This window comes from Chenopodium album, chromosome 26, assembly GCF_948465745.1.
Source record: "Chenopodium album chromosome 26, dcCheAlbu1.1, whole genome shotgun sequence".
Taxonomy (NCBI): Eukaryota; Viridiplantae; Streptophyta; class Magnoliopsida; order Caryophyllales; family Amaranthaceae; genus Chenopodium; species Chenopodium album.
In genome coordinates this window covers 34,791,721-34,816,886 of record NC_137859.1, presented here as the reverse complement: position 1 = coordinate 34,816,886, position 25,166 = coordinate 34,791,721, and the positions used below count along the sequence as shown (strand labels likewise).

At 36.9% G+C, this 25,166-nt stretch overlaps 1 protein-coding gene and 1 long non-coding RNA gene across 2 annotated transcripts; one reads left to right on the top strand and one right to left on the bottom strand.

The window, feature by feature from the left end:
- Positions 1-351: 351 nt before the first annotated feature.
- LOC145617110 (PKS-NRPS hybrid synthetase cheA-like) lies at positions 352-2,701 on the bottom strand. The gene is made up of 4 exons (XM_081671798.1): positions 2,395-2,701; positions 1,019-2,326; positions 628-898; positions 352-529 (listed from the first exon to the last, which is right to left on the bottom strand). The coding sequence occupies exons 1-4, from the start codon at positions 2,699-2,701 to the stop codon at positions 352-354; spliced, it is 2,064 nt and encodes a 687-aa protein (XP_081527924.1).
- A 5,941-nt stretch (positions 2,702-8,642) lies between these two features.
- LOC145616597 (uncharacterized) lies at positions 8,643-15,677 on the top strand. The gene is made up of 7 exons (XR_014107667.1): positions 8,643-8,881; positions 10,215-10,278; positions 10,497-10,668; positions 11,738-12,540; positions 13,288-13,451; positions 13,557-13,638; positions 15,492-15,677. It is a non-coding gene; the product is annotated as an uncharacterized LOC145616597 (long non-coding RNA).
- Positions 15,678-25,166: the final 9,489 nt, after the last annotated feature.

Sequence of the window (25,166 nt, the reverse complement as noted above, 5' to 3'; positions counted from 1 at the left end):
AATTCAAATATTATTTTGGCTCCAAATAATAAATTTACTAAAATACCCTTTTTATAAAATAATTCCTAATTAATAATTAGGAAAATACGTATGAAAATACGGGGTATTACAACAATCATGGAGTGGAATGCCATGTTAGAAGATTGATATGTTTTATTATATTATTAGATTTGGTTTTAGTATTCAAAGTGTTATTAGATTTGGTGGTTTGATGTAATTTTAAGAGTTTTAATATTCTAAGTGTTATTAGATTTGGAGCAAACAATTATTGGATTCAATGTCATGTTTTAAATGTTATTATAATAGTATTTCGAACTAAGTAGTAGGAAAACAATACATATCCTATTAACATCATTCACTACCAGATAGATTTTGCCATGTAGCACGCCTATCTTGATATCGGTCCTCCCAACCTATAACGGTATCATCACGTATACGGAACCAAGGAGTAGCAATAGGAGGAACCGGGAAATTATCTTCGAACTCCAATCGCACGAAATGCCACCATAATGATAGTATGCAAAACTCCCTATACGGACCAGTGGCAGTTGATGGAGCAGTCCAAGGTAGTACAGTGAGTCATGGGTAGACACTACGACTGTCCCTCCCAATACCAAAACACATAACAGCGGAAACAAGTCATCAATAACAATAATCCAATGGTCCATGCCGCATCTCCCTCCAATCCATGTGATATGGTGTATTGCTCCATCTAACTCTTTAGCAGTGTATACTTGAGAATAAATGCCGCGGTGAGCAGCAACCTCATTTGCAATTGAACGTCGAGCTAACATCCATTCATTCTGGTTACCTATGAATAAATCGGTAACACATCGAAATCCGCAGTTTCCATCACCGAGCGGATCACTCCACCCTTGTAAGAACGGAAGCATGAAGGCTGGAATTTTGTCCAAATATGCAAATTCCTCCAAGTTCAAATCATTCCTTACAAGTTAGGACAAATTTAGAAAAAATAACAACAACAACAACAACAATAGCAAAATGAATAACAATGAACCTGAAGGTGTAAAAATGGGTGGTCTACGACCACCACGACGATGACCCCTCCGCCCACCTCGACGGTCCCGAGAACCCAAAATATGCTCAAATCCGCTACGATTACGCCTAGTAGACGTAGACCATTGGCCTGTCGGTGGCCGACCCCTTGTAGTCTCGTTGATCTCTGGATCCGTAAAATCTGCCTGATCTCGGTGTAGCTCCTCAAATAGGACCCGGCTGACACCCCGCACAAAGCTCGGATCACGATCTAAGACCTCATCCACCAAAGACCTAAACAAGGATGCATCCTGCTCTGACTCCTCAGCAAAAACAGGAATATCAACGCCATCACCGATCACTAAGGTCTTCCAAAATGGATGGACCTGATCCAAATACAACCCAGTGCCAGCACAAATTGCTGTCCACATGGTGCACGCACATGGGAGACCATGCGTCGTCAGCAACGCACACCCACACCTATCAAACACGTCATCAGATAACTCTCTCATCCTCCTTAACTCTCCTTGTAAAATATCAAGACCTCGAAATGACAAAAAGCCGTTAAGGTGAAGTAAAGGCATGACGTTGTGCTGCGAACCCATTCGCCGTCTCGAGTCCTCTAATTGGTGACGAATCTCGATCAGCATACCCTCAATGTTGCTATGCACACGGCGGAAGATAGTGTCTAATGCTCCCGTAGAACTGTTGAACCATTGTTTAAGCACGGAATGTTGGCTCTCTACTCTACATGTGTTGACGTTGTTGAAATGCATAACCAAATTCGTCCAACAACAACGTACGAATTTCTCCTTGTGGACCAACCATTGCTCCTCAACGTATTTCACCAGTGGTGGGTTCGATGCTCCCCATGTCGCTTTCATAGTTTGCAACTCTAACTCATACTCGGCAACAGTGGTCGAACACATTACTCTTCTCCATCTACCATTTCGAAATCTCTCGGCCATCACCATATCCTTCCCACACAAATAGTGCGTCCTGGCCAACACATCCTTGTTAATGTGCCACCCGCAGAGTAAATGCGCGCAGTTTGGGAAGACCTCTTTCAATGCCTTCATTAACCCCAACTCACAATCAGTTACAAAAACTTTTGGAGCCACCTCATATCCAATGTACAACTTTAATCTCTCCAAAACCCACTTGTAGCTATCATAAGTTTCACTCTTCAATATAGCATATCCAATCAGAAAGTTTTGGTCTGTAGGCGTGACACCAACGAGCTCGAAGAATGGCATGTTATATATGTTCGTCTTGTAAGTAGAATCCATCCCAATGACATGTGGATATGTACGTAGCATATTGGCCATCTCTGGGTGAGCCAAAAAAGCATGGGTGATAGCACGGGTATCCGGGTCGACATTTATCCAAGTGACATACTTGTGCTCATTTGCCAAGTGAACAAATTGGTGGGCAATGCAACATCTCGACCTTCACAAGCATCTAGCCGAACACGACTTCTCACATTATAGATATGTCTCTTGTTAGGGTTCTCGTTCGGGAACTTCTCTTTCACGGCTGCCATAATGTGACGGGGCTTGGCTGCAGCAGAAGTCATGTCGATAACAAGTGGTTTTGCAGTTGGACTAAGACCACTAACTTGTCGGTGACCCTCTAGATAAACCATGAGCGGATGGTTATGCATGCCTTTTAAACCCTTTCTTGATATAAGGACCCATCCTTCCATGTCCCTCAAACATCGAGTCGAGATTTAAAACGTACATTTACAATCCTTACTCTTCGTGTTCTTGCGTATAGCATTCTCTCTATCCCGATTTTCCCCTCTGTTCCTCTCCCCTCAGTCACATTTCATATAATTAATTGGAAGCCCGTTTCTCTGTTTCTTATACGATGAATTTGTTAAAAAAAAAATCCTAATGGAGTGGCATTCTCTCTTGTTCAATCAAGAGCCGCTTCGTAGGTCGGGAACACTTTTTTAGTTTGAAAATGCGGACTATAATTAACACCATCACCGCCATAGTCTGGTAATGACGCCTGATACAAATAATTATTTTTGGGTTTTTCTACATTATAACCCTCTAACTTTCCGTTTTCTACGATGTTCCCCCTTTTTTGAGAAATCTACACTGTAACCTCAAAATACATTTAGCTTCTATATGGTAACCTTGCCGTTAACTAATTCCATTAGTGGGGCCCACTCACCAGTTAATAATATTTTTTAATCGATTTGCATGTTGGAAATGGTCCCATTAATGGTTTTGGGGGCTATTTTGTTCCTAAAGGGCTTAGATTTGACAAAAAAATAACACAAATGGCTCGTTTTGCATATTAAGAAATGTCTCAATTTGCGTGTTTATGTATTTAATACGCAAAACAAGACATTTGTGTCATTTTTTTGTCAAATCTGAGCTCAATTTGGGCCCTTTAGGGCCAAAATAGCCCCCAAAACCTTTAACGGAACCATTTCCAACACGCAAATCGATAAAAAAATATTAGTAAGTGGTGAGTGTGCTCCACTAACAGAATTTGTTAACGGCAAGATTGCCGTATAGAAGCTAAATGTTTTTTGAGGTTACAGTGTAGATTTCTCAAAAAGGGGGGCACATCGTAGAAAATGAAAAGTTAGAGGGTTATAATGTAGAAAAACCCATTTTTTTTAATTAATAATAACATTAATTATTTAATATTAATAATAATAATTAAAAAAAATAACAAAAATGAAAAAAAAATATTGGTCAACCGGAACCCATGCATGGTAACCAGATTTGATCTCCGGTTGCCGTGGACCGTTACCGGATTTCACCTCCGGTTACCATGATCAATCGGAGGGCAAATTCGGTTACCATCCACCGTGGACGGTAACCGGAGATCAAATCCGGTTACCGTGATATCTACCATCGGTTATGCAAGACCTGAGGCCAAATCCGGTTACCGTGACAATAATCAGAGACAAAACCCGGTTACCGCAACTAGAGCTGGGCATGGGCCGGGTCAGCACGCGGGCGGCCCGGGCCCGGCACGAGGATGGCCCGGCACGGCACGGCCCGAAGGCAGGCCCGGCCCGGCACGACGGCACGCCCCTCGTGCCTCGTGCGGGCTGCGTTTAAAAAAACCCAAAAATGGCCCGACACGGCACGAGCCCGTGAAATGGCCCGTGGCACGGCCCGCAGGAACGGCCCGCAGGCACGGCCCGCGGGCTAACGGCTATAAACGGCTGTTTTTTCCCTCCAACGGCTATAAACGGCTCTATTTTCACCTATAAATACCACCCTCAACTTCCAATTCTTTCCACAACTCATCTTCTCATCTCATTCTCTTACTCTCTTATTCTCATATATTATAATTTATAAATTATAATCTCTTAATATTTCTTAATCTCTTATTCTCTTATAAATTTTACATTTTTAATATTATAAGTCTACTACCAAAAAAAAAAAAAAAAAATTGTTATATTTACATTTGGGAAATTATAATTTCGGGAAATTATAAATTCGAGAAATTATAAATTTGGGAAAGCATTGAAGCGTCATTGTAAGATCTAACTCAACTTTATTTTAATTTGTTATTGTTATTGTTATTGTTATTATTATTGTTATTATTATTATTATTATTATTATTATTATTATTATTGTTGTTGTTGTTGTTGTATACTTGGAACTACTTAATTACATAAAAACTACTTTCTATTTTAATTGTGGGTTATTTGGATTGTTGAAATCTGTCTAAGGCGGGATTTGGGCTCTGGACAACGTCGATCCTAACCATAACCTACCTGGGATCTCATTGATTTAGATAATCTACTATTATTATAATTATTTTTGAAAATTTATTAACTTACTAATTAAGTAATAATTAAGAAAAAAAAATTGGGTTTCGGTTTAGTGGAAAGCTTTGAAGCACGGTTGTAAGATCTTTCTTATCTTTATCTTGTTATTATTAATATTATTTTAATTGTTGTTTACTTGTTAATTTGTTATTAATATTGTTATTAATTTGTTAGTATTACTAGTTATACTTATACTTGTTAATTGTTATAATTTGTACTTTGTTAGTGTTATAAACTTATAATTGTTAATTTGTTATAATTGTTAATATTGTTGTTAATTATTATTTATTAGTTAATAATCTTAATTAATCATGGCATCAAACCCGAACCAATCCTCCTCTAAAAAAGCCAAATCTAAACGATCATTGGAAGGCTCTTCTATGCCCCCCCTACAATGCAAATCCCTACTATGCAAATCCCTACAATGGGCAATCCCACCGACCCCGGGTTTTCTACCGGTTTTCCCACCGGATTAGATCAACAAGGGACATTCCAACCATGGCAAAGCACCCAATCTCCACCTTATTATGCCTCAGCACATGATATGCCTTTTGAATTTAACTATCAAACAACTCAAGCAAGCAACACACAACCTGCCGGCTCTAGTGACCCATCCGTCCAAAATACTATTCCCCCATCTGATAACCCATTCATTGAATGGTACACCGAAGAAGAAATGACCCTTTTGAAAAACCGAAAGAGTAAATGTTGACAATATTTCTTGTTAAGTAAAGATGGTGAAAAAACCAAGTGTAAAACTTGTGGTAATATTTATTCGGCTCCAGCCAAAGGCGGTACGGGGCACCTAAACCGACACAGTGAAAAATGTGGTGCCCCTAGTACTGACCCAACTCAACCAAAAATTTCTCAATTCCATCCTTATGGCTTCACTTACAATTATGAGAGGGATAGGGATGAACTTGGGAGAATGATAGTCCAAGCCGAACAACCTTTTCTTTTTGCTGAAAGTGATCCGTTTAACAATTACATTAAACGAGCACTACAACCCCAACACAAAAAAATCTCCCGAAAAACCGTTAAAACAGCTGCCATGAAAACTTACTTAGAATACAAAATGAAATTAATTGAAGAACTTAAAACTCTTACTTCAAGAGTTTCTATAACTTCTGATGCATGGGATGGTGGTTATGGTTTACATTATTTGTGTGTTACTTGTCATTGGGTTGATAGTGAATGGTTATTGCAAAAACGTATTATTTATTTCAAATTGCTTGAATACCCCCATACGGCCTTTAATATTTCTAATTGTATTATGAGTGCTCTTGATGAATATTGTCTTAGGGACAAAATCATGTCCATGACGTTTGATAATGCAACATCCATGACAGCTAGTGCTAATCTAATTAAACCAAACTTGTATAATGTCATAATGGATGGAGATGCATTACATATTAGATGCATTTGTCATGTTTTAAACTTGTGTGTTAAGGATGGACAAGAAGCAATTGGTCCATACTATTCCAAAATTCGAAATGCTGTTTTGTCTATTATGTCTTCTAGCAGTAGGTATCAGGAATGGAGGCGATATCTTAAGCAAAATAAGATAAAGCCTATTAGAATTAAAACGGATTGTCCAACTAGGTGGAACTCCACCTATGACATGTTGAGTCAGGCACTTTCGTATAGAGTTCCATTTTCATTGTTTTACAATAATAAGTATCCACAATTCATGATAGCAGACTCCGATTGGGATAATTGTGAAAAATATATGCAATTTTTACAATTATTATATAGTATGACTCACTGTTTTTCTTCTGTTTATGTTCCTTGCATTCATTCATTCCTTCAAAATGCATGTTTATTTGCTCAACTTCTTTATGAACATCGATCACAACAAGATTACAATGATTATGTTCCACAAATGGAGGCTAAATGGCGTAAATATTACACTAAGCTTCCTATGGTTTATATGTTTGCTTCTATTTTAGATCCTAGATCAAAGTATGATGGCACATTTATGCTAATTGATATTTACTATGAATGCATGCAACTCGGTGATGGTGTCGAACAATATAAAAATCATGTGAAAGATAAATTTTTTGAGTTATATAGAGTTTATGAATCTAAATATGGAACCGTCACTCATTTTGCCCCTTCTCAAACATCCAAAAGCGTAAGTAAAACGGGCAAAAGTTTGGCGGCCCAAGCTGCTAACATGTTATCTAAGTTTTCAGGTAGTGGATTATCATCAAGGCGAACACAAAGCGATGTTTCGGAGTTGCAAATGTACTTAAACTACGACTTCATGAAAGGCTTGGACGAAGATTCGAGGTTGGGGATGGACATCCTAGATTGGTGGAAATCCCAAAGCACAAAGCATCCAATTTTGGCGGCAATGGCACGTGATATTTTCAGCATCCAAGCCTCCTCCGTTGCCTCGGAACGAGCTTTTAGTGCTTCGGGAAGGGTTCTAGACGATAGAAGAACAAGTTTGAAGCCCGAAACACTAGAAATGTGTGTTTGCTTGAAGGATTGGATGGATGCCCAAGAACGCATCCAAGATCGTACTTTTACGGCCAACGACAACATCGATGGTTCCGATCGTTCTGGTTCAACTAGCTCCTCCGCATTAGCTAGTGAACATGAAGCCGAAGATGAAGACGAAGAAGATAATGAAGACCTTGATTGAAGATTACCAACAACTCGAGAATTAATATTAATTAGCGAAAATTCTAGTATTTCCTATGTACTCTATTAATTAGTGAAAATGTTAGTATTTCCTATGTTGGCTATGTACTCTATTAACATTAGCCGTATAATAAAATAACAAAATATGTTATATTGTTCATATTATCTTTTACTTAATAAATTTTTATGAATGAATTTTTTCAACTTTTAATTTTATGGAATATGTTATATTGTTATTTAATTTTTGTCTAATACTTATATAGTTATATGAATAATATGATATATAATAAATTATGAATGAACAATAAATATTAATATAATTTAAACAATATTTAATATAACTTAACTCCATAAAAAATTTAATAATTATTAAATTCAAATATTAAATTGTATAATTATTCAATTCAATTTTTTCTTTCATAAAAAAAATTCAAGTTTTTTTAAAGTTTTTTTTAATTTTTTTTTTAAAAAAAAAAAGAAAAAAGGGTAAGCCGTGGGCCGGCACGGTGGCCGGCACGGCCCGCCTCCACCGTGGGCCGGCACGGTGGCCGGCACGACGGGCGGCCCGGCCCGGCACGACCGGCACGGTGGGCCGTGCCGTGCCGTGGACAGGGGAAGCTTGAAGGCCGGCACGGCACGACACGGCCCGCCTCCACCGTGGGCCGGCACGGCCCGGCACGACACTGTTCATGGCCCGCCTAGGCACGGCCCACGGCAGGCCCGGCACGGCCCATGCCCACCACTAACCGCAACGGTTAACCAGTTTTTGTCTCCGGTTGACGTCGTCAGTCGGTTTCTCCGATCAATATTTCGAATCACAATAACCGGAGAAAAAGTCATACCTGTTCTAAACGTGAGGGTGGCGTCACCGGTTCATTCTCCGTCGAGCCACCACGATCACTATCCATTTATCGTCGACTTTTACCGTCGTTGTGGCTGTCCGGTGTAGAAGGTGATGGTTGGGATGGTTGTTGTTGATTAGAGAAAGAAAATGAGAAAAAAAAGTTAATAAGGGCAAATTTGTCGGTTTGCTTGAAATGATGGCGGTTATGATAAAAATGAACGGCGGTATTTAACGACCCCTTTAAAATTTGCGCATACTTTAGTAAAATAAGCCGCATGCTCAGGCCGGAGTGCCGGACCAAGTTTTAGGCAAAAAATTGATTAAAAATCATAAAAATGAATATGACCAAGCTCGCGAAAAAATTTAAGAAATTTGGGCTGAGCCTGGACCGACTTCAAGTAAAAAAAAATCTTGAAGCTGTCCATCTTATTATAGATCCAAATTCTAAAAACCAATTCGATATGAATTTTTAAATTTGCCGCGAATTGATGAAGGAAATTGATTTTGGATGCGAAGAAGGAGAGAATTTGAAGAGATGAAAAATTGCATTCGGCGAATTTGGATTGTCGTTTTTGGACCATACTAAGGTACGAGAGTTGAAGATTAGGTTTTTAATTTGGTGATTCAAATTGGAATTTTGAAAGTTTGTTGTTTGTGTATGAGTTGATCCAAGTGAAATTAAATCTAATTCTGCTAATTATTGATCAACAACCTCTTGCTAATTTTGTTAATAGGATTTTGCTTTCCCAATTTTGTTAGTTTGGTGTTAGGGTTACCATTAACTGATGAACTATTAACAGTGATAATTTGGTAAAGTACTTTTGAGCCTGCAATATTCACTGGTTATGTTTTGATTCCAATGAATTAGGTTTGGCCGTTAGACACATCGCTAGTTTTACTCGAGCTTGAATTATGCATAAAACACGAGGACTTATCGGTTTCGTACTCACTGGTTTTGCTGAACGTAGATGATTTGAGCCATCATTTAAGACTTATCCTTCTTATGTAACATGTAATAGTAATTCACTAGCTTTACAAACTGTGGTTTGGTTTCCTTGAGACATCGCGTCTCTTTAATAATTTCTGCCTAGTTGTGTTTGATCTGGGTGTGTAGTGTGGTCACCGGTGAGGCGGGGTTTATCTGATGGAATATGCTGACTACAGGAACTTGATTGATATTCATCAATTCCTTGTTTTGCTACTTGTTATTTTCTGGATAAGCTCATTGATTAGCATCATCTGGCTGTATTCTACTTTTGTGTAAGTGCAAGCTAGAACAATCATAACAGGAAGGCCCGCTTGTAAGTTGTATCCCTCTCTTCTGATAAATGCCCTGGTTCAAATGTTCAAACACAAAACTTTTCTTTCATAGTGCGGTAATGTTTATGAACTTGAATAAGCTAAAAACTTGTGTATTAGTGCTGTAAAAGACTATTTAGCTGTTGGCGATGTAATGATTGATGGTGGAATTACTGTTGTGGATTTGAACAACCTTTGATTTGAACGAAAATTTTGACTGCATTCTTTTTCTAATTTACTTGCTGTGGTAACCAAGGATCATATGGAGAATACAATGGGATATATTTGTGCCTCTGTTGGATTCCTAACTACTGTATATACTATGGAGATACTGAGCTTGTGTTCTTGTGGGGGAATAGGAGATGGGAAATGTGATTAGTGATGTGTTGCATGTGTTGAGAACTGAAATTAGAGGATCTTTGTAAGAACCCTCAGTTATGAAAAAAATTACCAGAGTCCAGTTTGTCATCCATCCATGAATTTATGATTTGCTGCTGTTATGCATTTTGCTGAAGTAGAGCCAACTATTGTATTTTGAGTTTAGGAAATTGTTTTAAAGTTAAAACTTTCTTTTTTGTAATTTAATTTACAAATAAAGTAATATTTGACATATTCTTGAAGGCTCGAAGGTCTGAAAATTCAAAGCAATTGTGGGCTGACATGATCCAGTGGAGGAAGTATTTTGGTACAGACACAATTGTGGTGATATATACTGTATATTTTAAGGAATAATGTTTTTATAGGATACTGTTTATGTCTGTTCTGTCAAACAGATCGGTTGGGTCAAATGAGGTTTATAATCTTTATACTGATCTTTCTAGTTTATTTATTTTTTATTTTTGAATTTATCTTTTCTAATTACCTTTTAAAAAACCTTTGTTAATTTTATTTAAATTTGTTTAGTTTGTTCAGGTGAGATTTCCAGGGTTAGGTGCAACGTTATGCCTAAGATTTTGGGGTTCAGTAATGTGATGGAAAAAACGAGGCAGGGTTTAGCTGAAGCTGACCAGCAATCTTGGGAGTTGAAGGTGAGGGTGAATTGAAGGTGGAAGATTGAACAAGCTGATTATGCATGGTATTGTTAAAATTTGTCTTTATTTATTCAGCTTTGTTATAAGAGTGAATTATGCTAGGGCTAGAACAATGGAATAACTGATAATAAACTGTTAGTTCAACTTTAGATGAAGAAATGACATCATCAAGTTATTGATAATGATAATGATGATCTCTGTGTCTTGTTGCCTTGTTGATAATGAATTCAAGTGAGTTGTACAATTGTTATTGTTTTGTGGGATTTTAGTGCATTGAAATATGGTGGTGTCAGTAGTATTTAGTTTCATTTTATATTCTGATTGTGCAAGGAACTGTTCTATAACTACAATTATGAAAAATTAAAACATTTCAAAGAGGATATAAAGTAGTTAGGAATCAAGTAGGGCAGAGAGAATTCTAGTCAAGTAGTGTCTATCACACTAAGGTAAGCAACTCAACTTAATCTTTTTTTAATGTAATTATTATCCCTCGATCTAGTCATAATTTTCCTGCTTTCTCTTATCTTTTGTTTTTGAGATTGACTCCCCCCCCCCCCCCCCCCCTCTTTTTTTTTTTTTTTTTTTAACCTTCAGGTTTGTGATTTAGATTGCTAAAGTTAAGTTTGCCATTGTTGTTTTGTTGGCTGACCAAGGATTATGTGTTCCCATTTATGCAGATATTAACATTATTTCATTAACTCATATTTTGGTGTCTGATATAAGATCGTTTGGGACCTATAATTGCTTAAATTGGATTTGTGATGGGGGAAGATGAAAGGCTTTTAAAAGTTTGAGTACCTAATTATAACACGGCCAAACCATTATTGAATCATTGGCTGGGGTAGGGGGGAGGGGATGATCTGAATGTGTCATGAAGAATGGTGTTTGTGACGTCAGTTTGCTGATAGCTCAACGTTAATTTGTTTTGATAGTTCAACCTGAAGAGATGTAGAGAATGATACAAAAAGGTAGGTTGGGTAGGGGAGTAAAAAAAAAAAATCAGGGGCCTCCACATATTCATCAATAGCACTGATAATTAAAGGTCAAATGTTTTTTTAATTTTTTTTTATATATATATATCTTATTGATTGCATTGATCTTTTCTGTTATCAGGAAGAGACTTACACTTCATATCACTGAACTGTGTCAAACTGCAATCTGTAAAGCAATACATGGTGGTTTCAAGGACACTCTCATGAATGACTTAGTTGTTCTTGTGCTAGAATATATGGTTGAATAGTGGTCTTGGTCAGGGGCTTCTACTACAATGACGGTTAATTGAGATTTGAGATGGTTGTTTTATTAAGAACTTGGATTTTACAATGTTTAATTAAGGTTTTGACACTCTCAAGTCTTGATTTGGGCTAAAAATAATCTCTGAAGAGTTGTTTGAAGATTATTTTGTCAGCCGTACTGGACTTTGGGTTCATTTTTTCCCTTTTTCTGTTACTCTAATTCAGAAATGATTGTTCATTATTAACCATGTTGTCGAGCTGATGATGATGAATGTCTTTGGAAATTGTCTCATACAGATGTCTGCAGTTTTGAACAAAGAATGAGGATTGTACATGTGTTGACCAAAAACCATGGAGAGCTTGTCAAAATTTCCTTAAATACACATGGGAATTGTTATTCAACATAATGAATTGATTATTCCTTGTTAGCCTTATTTATATAGTTTTGCCAATGATTTCCATTAATGAGGATTGTTTTTTTTTTTTTTTAATTAATTATTTTTTAATTTTTTTTTAAGGTCATGAGTGGTGCAGAAATTGATCAAGAGCCTCAAATCAAGGAAGTAGATTTCAATGGTGATTTGAGCTCTTGAATCGGTATTTCTTGATCTTATAAAAGATCTGAATGGGAATCATGTTTTCCAGTGTTGCTTTCAATGCCTTAGCAGTGATGATAATAAGGTATTGGTCATCAAACAATACTTGAGATTTCCTAGGTGACTAAAATAGATTATATTCTCCTCAAAAGTGAGTGAAGCAATTCTTACTCTTATTTTGCCTGATTCCTCAAATCAGTTGCGGATAACATGTACTTATTCATGAAAGATATTTGTTTACTCACAGAATTTATGCACAGCTTTTGCATTGTAGTTATTATTATTTTTGCCTAATTATTTTCATGTCAATGAGCAAGTATTAACTCTTACAATTGCTAGGAGATTGTTACAACTGTTCCTTGTTTTCATTGTAGCTGATGTATAGAATGGGTTGTTTGATAAGATTTTCATGTAGACCAAGTATTTGCATTGTTAACGTGATAGACAGTAATGAATACTGCAATTTGATATATCAGTTAAATGAGGCTGTTATGACGAAGAGAAGATTGACTAAATTAACTTCTCATCTTAGTTTCTGCTTCAATTTGACATCATTAGTTGGTGTGTATTTTTTTTTTTCTTTTTTTTTTTTTTGGAGCTTTTCTTTTACACAATCTTAGTCATTTAAAAGTGCTTTCAATTACCCATTCGTAGCTGATGTCATTAATGTCAATTATATGTCTAATTAGTATGTCCGCCTTTTGTTAGTGTGTGATATTGAGTTCTTCTTTACTTGATACAATGAAAAGAATTAATTTTTTTGGACTAGCTATATGACTCTTTTAGTCTTATTGCACTTATTTCACCATATTACGTTATTTTTACGTGGCAGTTCATCTTAAACGCGGCTGCAAAGTTCTGTGTTGAGATTGCTACTCATTGGCTTGGGCGTTGTGTTCTTCAACGTTGCATTTCTCACTCCACTGGTGAACATTGGTAGAAGTTGTTAGATCAAATTTGTAGCAATGGGCTTATCCTTGCTCAAGATCCTTTCGGGTAACAATCTGAACGGTAGAATTCATGAAATTGCTTATCTTGATTAGACACCTGACACCCTTAGACTTTTTGGTGATTGCTAATTGGTGTTGAGTATTTATAAAGTGTTATGCAGATCTACATGAATCCATGGATTGTGAGAACTACCTGAGCTCAAGTATCCGAATACTCCGAAACAGCTAATAAGGTGATCCCAAATTTTTGTATGATCAATTATGTACTACCTGAAAATAACTAGTGAAGAGTCATATACTCCAAGTCTCCAAGTACATACTCCTTCCATTCTTTTACAAGATGAGCAGTATGTTTTGGTTTTGAAATTTAAATTTGATCACTTATATGCCGTATTTTCTTAAAACATTTTCACAAAAGCTATACAATTAATTTTATTTTCAAAAGTGCTTTCATGTTTATGTAATTAAAAATAAATATTTTTTCAATAGACTAATCCCTTCCAGGTATGACTATGAAAAAATGCAGGAAATGGATAAAGTTAGACAATTTGATTGATATAAGTTGAAAGATTCAATCATCCAACAATGGCTTTAGGCCATAACTCTCTAAGGTTTCCCCAATTACAAATTTCTGTATGGATTTTCTCTCTAATACCCTCCTCCTATATATATGAATATGGCAGCTAATGAGCCAAAATAGCAGCTACTGCAGCTTTAAGGTTGTGCTTCCCCTTGTTGTGGTGTTTTAGCCTACCCCTTTTGTTCTGCCTCCTGCTGCAAGTGTAAAGAACAGGTGGTGTGTTAGCCTGATTCATTATAATTTTTTTAAAAATAATTTTTAAAACTCTTCATTATCCCAACACCAAGAAGTATGATATTGAATCTCTGTACTATAAGTATCAACCCCTCCGTCTATGCATATGAGGAACTGGTAGTGAAAGATAAAATCAATTGAAAAACGCACAACTTTGAAGTTAATTTCTTATATCTTCCTAGCAAATCATGCAAGTTGCTTCAAATCAAGTTCTTTTTTATATTTCAATTACATTTCAAACCCTAGAAATCCTTTTCTAAATATATACGTAGTACAAAATATGTTTTAGTTCAGTTTGATGTCAAAAAACAAAATCGACTATTCTTGTTTGTTTGGCATTGTTTTGTGTTTTCAGTTTTCTAATTTTTTGAAAACAAAAACCCAAAACAGGACAAGTAAAAGGTGTTTCCACTCGTCTGTTGTTGGTTTTCAAAATTATCACGATATTAATAAGTTTGACCGATTTTTGATTCATTATATGACATATATTATACTTCCTCCGTTTCTTATTACTTGCAACACACCCTTTTTCACCGTATTTAAGAAAAGTAGGTCTCATGTAATTTAAAACACTTAAAATGGAGGAGAGAGATTGTTAAAGAGTATAATTTAGTGGGCCATGAGATTAAAATAAGGATAATAGTACAACTTTTGACATAAAATACTTTCCAATTATAGTGTGTTGCAACTATTGTGACATTTCCATTTTAGGGAAGTGTTGCAACTATAAAGAAATGGAGAAAGTGTGATTTTGAAAAAGAAAAAACCAAAAAACAGAAAATGGCTGTGATACCAAACAGAAAATCATGATTTTAATAAGTTTGACCCCTCAAGTGTTTTGTTCTTTCTGCACGTTTCCTGATATTTTGAGCAACTTGGACTTCTTTATGAAGGTTGTTTTTGTGTCTGTTTTCAGTCAGATTCGTGCTGTTTAGACTTTAGAGGGTAAGAAAGGGGTAATTCGAGCAACTTGGACTGCTGAATGAAGTTCAGAATGTTTTTGATATTTTCTGACATTAAAAGACACTGCTTTTCTTGAAGCTGAATGATGTGCTAGTAGTTAGTCACTTAGTCAATTTCACATGGGTTTCTCACTTATAATCTTGGATTCCATAACATGCCAATATGCTGTGGGTATCACTGGTATGCCATACCAAGTTAGATCTTTAATTGATGTGGACAATGTCAAGTGGCCTTAAATTGCTTACAAGATGTTCGTTCCTTTTGAATTTGTCTCCATAGATCTTAATCTTTACTTTTTTGGCATGGCAGGAGATGAAATGACTAGGTTCATATGTAAATCCAAAAGAGTTTGCGAATATATATGCTCGCTATGATAATGTGTCCAAGTGTCGAACTTGGCTATTTTGTGGAAGAGCCAAACAAATATTTTCGTGGGGGCGTTCCCTACTCAGCGACGCGCTGCACTTCCTAGACCCGGGTGTAGTGATAAGTATGCAAGGGTTGCTAGGTCGTCGCCCAGAAGTGACGCGCCACATTGCCCGAGTGTGGTGTCAAATGAGCAAGGGCGTGCCATTGGGGCGTTCCCTACTGAGCGACGCGCTGCACTTCCCAGACCCGGGTGCAGTGATAAGTATGTAAGGGTTGCTAGGTCGTCGCCCAGAAGCGACGCGCCATATTGCCCAATTGTGGTGTCAAATAATCAAGGACTTGGAGTTGGGATCAGGAGGGAGCGTGGGAGAAAAGAATTTAGTTTGCGGATTGGTTCTTGGAATGTGGGGTCTCTTACGGGAAAATCAGCAGAATTGGTAGAAGTAATGAAAAGACGACGCGTGAACATCATGTGCCTCCAAGAGACAAGATGGACAGGAGAAGGAGCTCGAGGCTTGGTTTTGGGGTATAAGGTATGGTATGTTGGGCAAGAAACGAGCCACAGAACAAGGAATGGTGGAGCCAGGAACGGAGTTGGTGTGGTTCTCGATGAGAGGTTGGCAAAAGAGGTGATCGAGGTCTATCGGAAGAACGATAGGTTGATAAGGCTGAAGTTGCTATGTGGCAAGGAGATTGTGAATGTTATCAGTGCTTATGCTCCCCAAGTGGGTTTAGATGCAGAAGAGAAACGACAATTTTGGGAGGACCTAGACGAGGTGGTACAGGGTGTCCACCACTCAGAGAAGTTATATATTGGAGGGGATCTAAATGGGCACGTTGGGGCGAGCCGAGATGGCTATGAGAGTGTCCATGGAGGCTTTGGGTATGGGCAGAGGGACGCCGGTGGTGAAGCTATTATGGATTTTGCCCAATCATATGATTTAATTTTGGCTAATACTTGGTTTAAGAAGAGGGATTCACACTTGATAACTTTTCGGAATGGAGCAAATGCAACTCAAATAGACTTCCTGCTCACAAGGAGCATAGATAGACAAAGTTGCATAAACTGTAAGGTTATCCCAGGGGAGAGTGTGGTCACCCAACACCGGCTATTGGTAATGACTATTCGTCTGAAAGAGAAGGCGAAGAAAAAAGTTAGACAAGAAGAACCAAGGATAAGATGGTGGACCCTAAGGGATGCAAAAGCTAAGGTTTTTACAGAAAAGGTAATTGAAGAAGCGGATTGGGATGGAGAGGTGGATCCGGACATGACCTGGTTACGAATGAAGAACTGTTTCCTAAGAGTGGCCAAAGAGGTCTTAGGGGAAGTAAGGGGAAGAACTTCGGTACAGAGAGATACTTCGTGGTGGAATGAAGAGGTGAAAGCAGTAATTAAGCAAAAAAGGGAATGCTATCAAGCCTTAGGAAAATGTAGGAGTGATGAAACCTTTGCAGCGTATAAGGAGGCTAAGAGTAAGGCAAAGGCAGCTGTTCGCCAAGCAAAAGAAAAGGCATATCAGGAGGTTTATGAAAAGCTTGATTCCAAGGAGGGAGAAAGGATCATTTATAAGATGGCAAAGAGAAGACAAGAGGCAAGGAAGGATATTGGCATGGTGAAGTGTGTCAAAGATAAGAACCAAATGGTCCTAGTGCAAGAGGAGGGCATCAAGGACAGGTGGAAGGGGTACTTCGATGAATTATTTAATGGAAGTAATGGAGTTGTGATAGGAGATACCTCTATGAGTGATGAAGAAATCAACATGGAGTATGTGCGAAGGATTAGGAGAGTAGAGGTGGAGATTGCACTGAGGAAGATGAAACCTAAGAAGGCGGTTGGCCCTGATGGGGTACCGATAGAGGTGTGGAGGTGTTTGGGTAAGATTGGTATTGATTGGTTAACAAACCTTTTCAACAAGATATGGACGGCTACAAGGATCCCACAAGATTGGAGGAAGAGCACCTTGGTCCCGGTTTATAAAAACAAAGGAGACGCTCAAGATTGTTCTAACTATCGAGGAATTAAGCTTATGAGCCATACTATGAAGTTGTGGGAAAGGGTGATTGAACAAAGGTTGAGGGCATGCACAAGCATTTCAGATAACCAATTTGGTTTTATGCCTGGGAGATCTACTATGGAGGCAATCCATTTGATAAGACAAATGATGGAGTTTTATAGGGTAAAGAAGAAAGATCTTCATATGGTCTTTATTGATTTAGAGAAGGCATATGACAAGGTGCCAAGAGAGATACTTTGGTGGGCAATGTTGAAGAAAGGTATCCCACGAAGGTATGTAGACCTAGTTAAGGATATGTATCGGGATGTGTCAACAAATGTGAGGACATGCGGAGGGTTGACAAAAGATTTCCCTATTACAATCGGATTGCATCAAGGGTCTGCATTAAGCCCTTTTCTTTTTGCAACGGTTCTAGACGAATTAACTAGACCAATTCAAGATGAGGTTCCATGGTGTATGCTGTTCGCAGATGATATCGTTTTGGTGGATGAGACTAAGGATGGGGTTAATGTCAAGTTGGAGCAATGGAGGCAAAGGTTGGAATCTAGAGGGTTTAAGCTAAGTCGGAGTAAGACTGAATATTTGGTATGTCGTTTTGGCACTCAGAGGGGGACAAGCAATGAAGTGGTGAGTTTGGATGGAAAGGATTTGACCATGAGTGAATGTTTTAAGTACCTAGGGTCGATCATCCAGAAGAATGGTGACATTGATCAAGACGTGACCCACAGGATTAAGTCAGGGTGGCTTAAATGGAGAGCGGCCACGGGAGTGCTATGCGACCGCAGCATTCCCTTAAAGTTGAAGGGAAAATTCTACAGGACTGCCATAAGACCAGTGTTGCTCTATGGTACAGAATGTTGGGCTTCTAAGAAAGAGCATATTAAAAAGATGGAGGTTACGGAAATGCGCATGTTAAGGTGGATGTGTGGAAACACTTTAAGAGATAGAATCAGAAATGAGGTTATTCGCAAGAAAGTAGGTGTGGCGGGCATTGTAGATAAATTAAGGGAAAATCGTCTGCGTTGGTTTGGACATGTAAGACGGAGACCCGAGGGTGCACCGGTGCGAAGAGTGGAAGAGTGGGACCATGGAGGGATTAAACGAGGAAGAGGGAGACCAAAGATGACTTGGTTGGAAGGAGTGAGGAAGGATATGAAGTGCATGGATTTACGTGAGGATGAAGTTTTGGATCGTAAGGGATGGAGGAGAAAGATTTATGTTGATGACTACACGGAATAATCAAATTTGGTTCATGTTAGCCGACCCCACTTTTGGGATTAAGGCTTTGATTGATTGATATCCATGATTTTGAACTAAAATGAAGTGTCTAAGTGTCCTACTCATGTCCGAGTGTCAAGGGTCTGACATGGGTACTTAAGGTGAAATGAAGAGTATGAGTAAAATATTTCACTCCGTTGAATAATTCCATCACTTTCTTTATATACGGAGTAATTTTTTTTATGATGCTTAATTACAATTTTTTTCGATGTTGTGCAGCTTATATATCCTTTTCTGAAGCTTGATTGGTCTCCCAAATCATGATGCCACCAATGACAAAGTCACAATCGAAAGTACAGAAGCTACATTAAAGTATGATGTGAGTATGATGTTGAGTTGATGGGCAATTCGCTTGGTTGCTCTGCCTCTGGTGAGCGGCTGTTGTCAGCGTGTGGGTATGATTTTATTTTATTTTTTATTTTATTTATTTATTTTTATGTAATTTCTGTACAAATTTTCCAGAAGTTTGCCGCACCGAATTTTAGTTTATACGACATTATTAGACTTCGAATAGTACAATTACTTAATCAGCTTCTTTTACAGTTATTATTAACGCTGGAAACTTTACAGAATAGTTAAAAGTGTCCAAAATGATTGAAAGGGGAGGTGGGAAAATTAATTTGAGGGGCACATGCAAGGGAACAACAGTGTCGCAATCTGAATTGTTGAAAGTGTGAAATTGAAGGATGTTTAATAGTTAATTAATCTATTTAATTGTAAATATATAATTCAGAAATGGAAGTTATGCAAGAGAACAACAGTCCCATGTTTTCAATCCTCTTGTTCAGTATATAATCTCCATGTACAATTGTACATCATTCTTGTGGAGTATAAGAAATTTTGAGGTGGGTGAATATTTAATCTCCATGTACATCATTCTTGTGGAGTATAAGAAAAATTGAGGTGGGTTTCTTTAAATTGGGGCTCAAATTGAAGAAAAAAAGAAATTTTTAAAATCTGGATTTGGGATAAAAGTTGCAAGAGAATTCCTAAAACTTTATAGTAAGGGGAGTAGGGAGAGTGATGAGGGACAACAAAAACATGAATTATTAGGTATAACCAAGCTCTATTTATCCATCTTCTTCTTTTTTCTGGTTATTTTTGGGTTTCATTCATTTTTGTTATTATTCTTACTCTAGTGTCAATTTTTCTTACTTTATAACTTTTTTTCTCCAATATTTTGCTTTATATTTATATAACTAACAACAGAATTTTACGGATTTGAGCATCTGGGGTTTGCAATTAGTTTACCATATCTTGTTTGATTAATCAAATCTTTGTTTTTGGTTTGTTTCACAAGCTAATACCCTGTACAAATTGATTTACCAGATCTCAACTTCTTGTATATCAGAACTCAGCAATTCTAACATTGTACAATAATGTGTTTACATAGTTATTTAATGTTTAGTGCATTGTGACCTTCAGTTTATTTTCTATTTGTTATGCTCTTCTTGGGTGTTGATGATAATTTGAGGTTGTTGCTTGGAAATTCAGTTTACAGAGGTTTTGGGGTTTAACATTGTAGTTTGATTGTTGGTTCTTCACAAGGTTTGGTGTCTTTGCAAGTTGATTATGTGCATTGGGGTTTAATACTCGTTAGACAACTACTTACTGCTGCATAATATATTAATTTGGAACCTAGAATTTATTCGAGGAATACTCTTCTTAGTCATTGCCCACCAGGCCACCCAAACACTTCTCTTGGCACCTTGTTATAAGCCTTCTCCAAGTTAATGATAAGCATGTGAACCCTTTTCCCTCACCCTATAATACTTCATTATTTGCCTTATCAAATGTACTACTTCCATGGTAGACCGCCCCGTCATAAACCCATTTTGGTTATGTGAGATCCTCATACATGTCCTCAATTTAAAGTCTATCACTCTCTCCCATAGTTTCATGGTGTGACTCATGAGCTTTATTCCTTGATAGTTTGAGCCATCTTGAGCATAACCTTTGTTCTTACATATTGGTTTTAACGTGCTTTTCCTCCAATCATGTGGCTTAACACTGCTTAAAATTATTAGTACCATAATTTTGCTTAAAATTTTTGTTAAAAAACAAAATACTATAACACAGTAAGAACTTTTGTTTTTTCTCTGCTATGCCACTGGGTAATCTTCCTTGAAATTATTTGTTAGGGTTTTGTCCTACAAGAATGTTCAAATTTTGAACAGATTAGATGAATTATTTTTGGCGCAATCCAAACAGATTGAGGGCCATTATGGCCTTTTTTCAGGGACAAATGGAGTGTCAGTGCTTTTTTAATTTAATTATAAATTATTATTCCCTTCTATTGCTAGCTAGCTAAGTAGTTATCTGATAGTTTTGTTCAAATATATGTAGATATAACATATCAGAAGATTCAGAACACCTCTATGAGGCTGTTGTTTACCTACATGCCGGATGCACAGAGAGTTTCCAATTTAGTGGTGCATTCTCTTTGTTAATTGAATATATGATGGAGCAGGAGCTGTTTGTTGTTACGTTGTATTCTTGAATCTGATGAGGGTGATATAATTTGTTTATCTGCTGATCACTGGCTTGAGAGCAATGAGGAAGAGTGAGTTGCAGGCACAACATAGTTCTATTAGTCACCTTAATTGTGTGCTACTGTTGTTAAGGCTAACATTTCAATTAACTATTAATCAGGAGAGATCGTGTTACAGCCTGTGGAGGTGAAGTTGGCCGGCTTAATACTGGTGGTGGAACAGAGGAAGCTTTTTTTTTTTCTTATTTATTTATTTTTCTCCTGGAAACCTATTCTTCTCTCTTTTGATTTTGCAGGTCATTCACTGTATCTTCTTGTTTGAATTGATATAGTTTTTTAAATGATTCTTTATTCACTGTAATCCATCCTGTAGCCTTATGTTTCAAGAACTCAAGACTTATTTGAAATGTCTGATATATGTATTTGAGGTTAATAGTTTTTTATTTGTTTGTTTGGGTATGTTCGTGTTGATGCACTTGGTAGTTGGTATATTGACAATCCAAATAAACATAAAAAATAATTTGGCAGAGCCATTGTCTTTTTTTTTATATATATATTTTTTTATATTTTTTATTTGCTATAGGTATTTTAGATTTTGAAAAGTATGATATGAAGAGTTTTGGATAGATTGATACATATATACCATTAAAATTTTGGAGAGATTTGGTGAAAACATATTCCTATCTTATAATATAAGATGTTAGTGTCCAGGATTTCTTATTATATAAGATGTTAGTGTCTAGGTTTTGTCCAAAATAGGTTTCTATGGAAAAAAAAATGAAGTGTAGGGATACTTCTGAACTTGAGTTAGTGAATCTATGTGCTTAGTTAGGTACCCACTTAATTTTTTCTTTTACCTGTAAAATTTTTATCTACATTTTATTGGATGAAAAAGTAAATGTAACTCTGCAGTAATAAAGGGATACAAGTGCTGGATATCATCTGCTCATAATCCTGTCTTCCTAAGGAAGACAAAATGAATAAATGGATGGGCGACATCCTTTTATAACTGACCTTAAAAAATGCACATTCAATTGTTTGGTCTAACCCATTGGTTTTTATCATTTTGGCTGGACTTTGTAGTTATATGCTGAATGTATGCCTAAGGCTTATTGGCCCCTATTTGGATGCCTCTTCTTTAGACTAAATTCCAGTGAAGTGGATGAAGTACTAAAATCTGGAGCATAATGTGCAACAGATTTTACCTTATGCATTATGCATAATTTTTAATTATTTTGCCTTCAGCTCCACTTTTTTTTTTTTCTCCTTTCTATTTTGTTACTAATTGGAGCATGTTGTTCAATGCCGATACAGATTGGTCCTTTGAGGTGTTGGCCTGGTGGCCTTTGTCTATCTCAATCCCTTGGAGATATGAATGTTGGCGAATTTAAAGTTCCAGTTCCTTATGTGGAACAAGTGAGGGTGTGTCGACTATTACCAATATTCTTCTTTTGCTGGATTATCATTACTGTCAATGCGTTCTGGAAAAGCTTAAATTGTGCAATTGTATGTTCTATTTAGAAGAATAAGTTTGGTCTTAGAAAATATAGGTTCTGTTCTTGACCTGTTAGAAGAATAAGTTTGGTCTTAGCAAATATAGGTTCTGTTCTTGACCTGTGCAAGTGTTTAGAGCAAAATTTCCTCCAACCAAATTGCTTACTGGGTTTTTAACTTACCTATTAATTGAAGTATGGGTTCTCTAAGGAGAGTGTGCTTCGCCTCCACTAATGTAGAGTTTGTTTTATCAGGGTCTCGAAGGAGAGAGGTGTATAACAATCCCAAAAATATTAGGCACAAATTGAAACAAGAATAGACAGCTCAATAAGTTACCTGAAAAACAACTAATCTTGGTGTCTGTTTGGATGAGGAATCGAGATATATATTCTACATGTGTTGATGAATAGTTTATGATTGATAAAAGACTGAGTTTCTGTTTGATGTCATAATGGAGTTTTTCAGGATAACACGCCGCCACCTGCTTGCTTTGGCGCTAGAAGTAAATGGAGTAGTTTTGAACGTTATGGTGATGAGGAAAGAAGAAAAGCCTATTGCAAGCGAAAGGAAGAGGAGTTGGGTCATTGCCATTTGGAGAGGGTCTGTGACTGGACTCGTGTTAGATTTGACGTGGACACTAGAAATTGAGTGTATCTCGGCAACATGTCAAGTTTTGTGATGAGAATGTGTCCTTGTGTATGTGCAAAAGGTCCTCTTATTTATTTTGGATTCCTTGCATCCTGTTATAGCTTTGATTAGATCTTCAATTTCGAATTATGATAATCTCATTCACATTAGAATCTACATGTTAAAAAACTATGATTTCCAGTGTACAGACTTTAAACTAATATCATTGAAGTCAGTTGCTCAAGCAATTTGCCTTGTGACTTGTGAGTAGTGTTTATTGTTATGATCATATATTTACTCAAATTATGTCTTTTTGGTACTTTGAAATACATGTAATTTCTCAGGTTATATCCAATGCTCCCTATTCAAACAAGGGCCCTAAGTCAAGGGTTTGGTCTCCTCCTCAAAGGGTTACTTCAAACTTAACACTGACGGTTCGTGGGTGTCTATGGGAAATTCTGATGTAGGGGGGTATCATTCAATGCCATCAAGGTAAATGGCAATTTAATTACACTATGAAGATCATTGTTCTTGAGGCAGCCTCCACTGAAGTAATAGCTATCCGAGAAGGGCTTAATGCTGCATGGGACAAAGAAATCAGGTACTTATAACTCGAAACAGATGCTGAAGCCATTCGCTACATGATTGAAAACCCGCAGGACTACTTAGACCACCAACTTGCTGTTCTGGTGAATGATCTTGCTCTATTGCTTCGTAGAGATTGGAGTGTTAATGTGCTTCATGTTTAAAAGGCAGAAAACGAAATTGCCCATGGTCTTGCTGACATTACCATTACGCCTCTTCTCCCGCCTTGACGCAGATCTACACTGAAGAATTGACCCTCTGGCCTCTGGCCATGACTGGTGGAAACTGAAATTTATGAAGTTCTGCTTCTCAAGCCACTGCTAGGCTACCATTTATCTTTAAAGATTATTTAGTTTACTTAGTTTATGTTTGTTTATTTTCAGCTTTCTACTTTCTTCTAGTTCAGGTTGATGCTGGGTACCTGAGGATAGTTTTCTCCATCTTATCCTTGTGGCTGGGATACCCACTTTTGGTCTAATATTCTGGGTTTCAAGGATGCTATTTTTCATCCTCTTACAATATAAGTCCTCTTTGGTTTTTTATTTTTATTTTTTTTTTTAAAAAATGTCATTATTGCATTGTAATCCCGACTCTTAAATTTGCAAACTGCTAAAAAATTGACACTGGCTATACTAAATTTAAGTACTTTTCGTAATCTTGATTATGTAGTATAAAATTTGCAAGGATCTTTCTAACGAATACCCTTGGGCCTTGGGGCATTAAATAAGCATTTAAAATATTTACTAAAGAAATATTGATTTGCAAATGTATGATCGGTGTAATTAATGTTCATATTAATTTAATATTTGTACTTTAGTTAGCTTACTAGATTAAAATCCCGTGCAATGCACGGTTGTTAATAAATATTTTTGACAATAGTAGTATAAAATACTCCGTATAAAGTTATGAAAGATGTGCAAAAATATTTCATTTATGTATATATAGAATATGATTGTTAAAGTGGAAAGAAAATATTATAATGTATAATTAGTTTACTTAAAGATTTTGCGCAAAAAAAAAAAAAAAAAAAAAAAAGGGAAAATGGCGGGAAATTTTTTTACCAAGTAATGACAAGTGTCATTGGATATTCGCTTTTAGTATAAGTTAATAGATTCGACGCTCTGG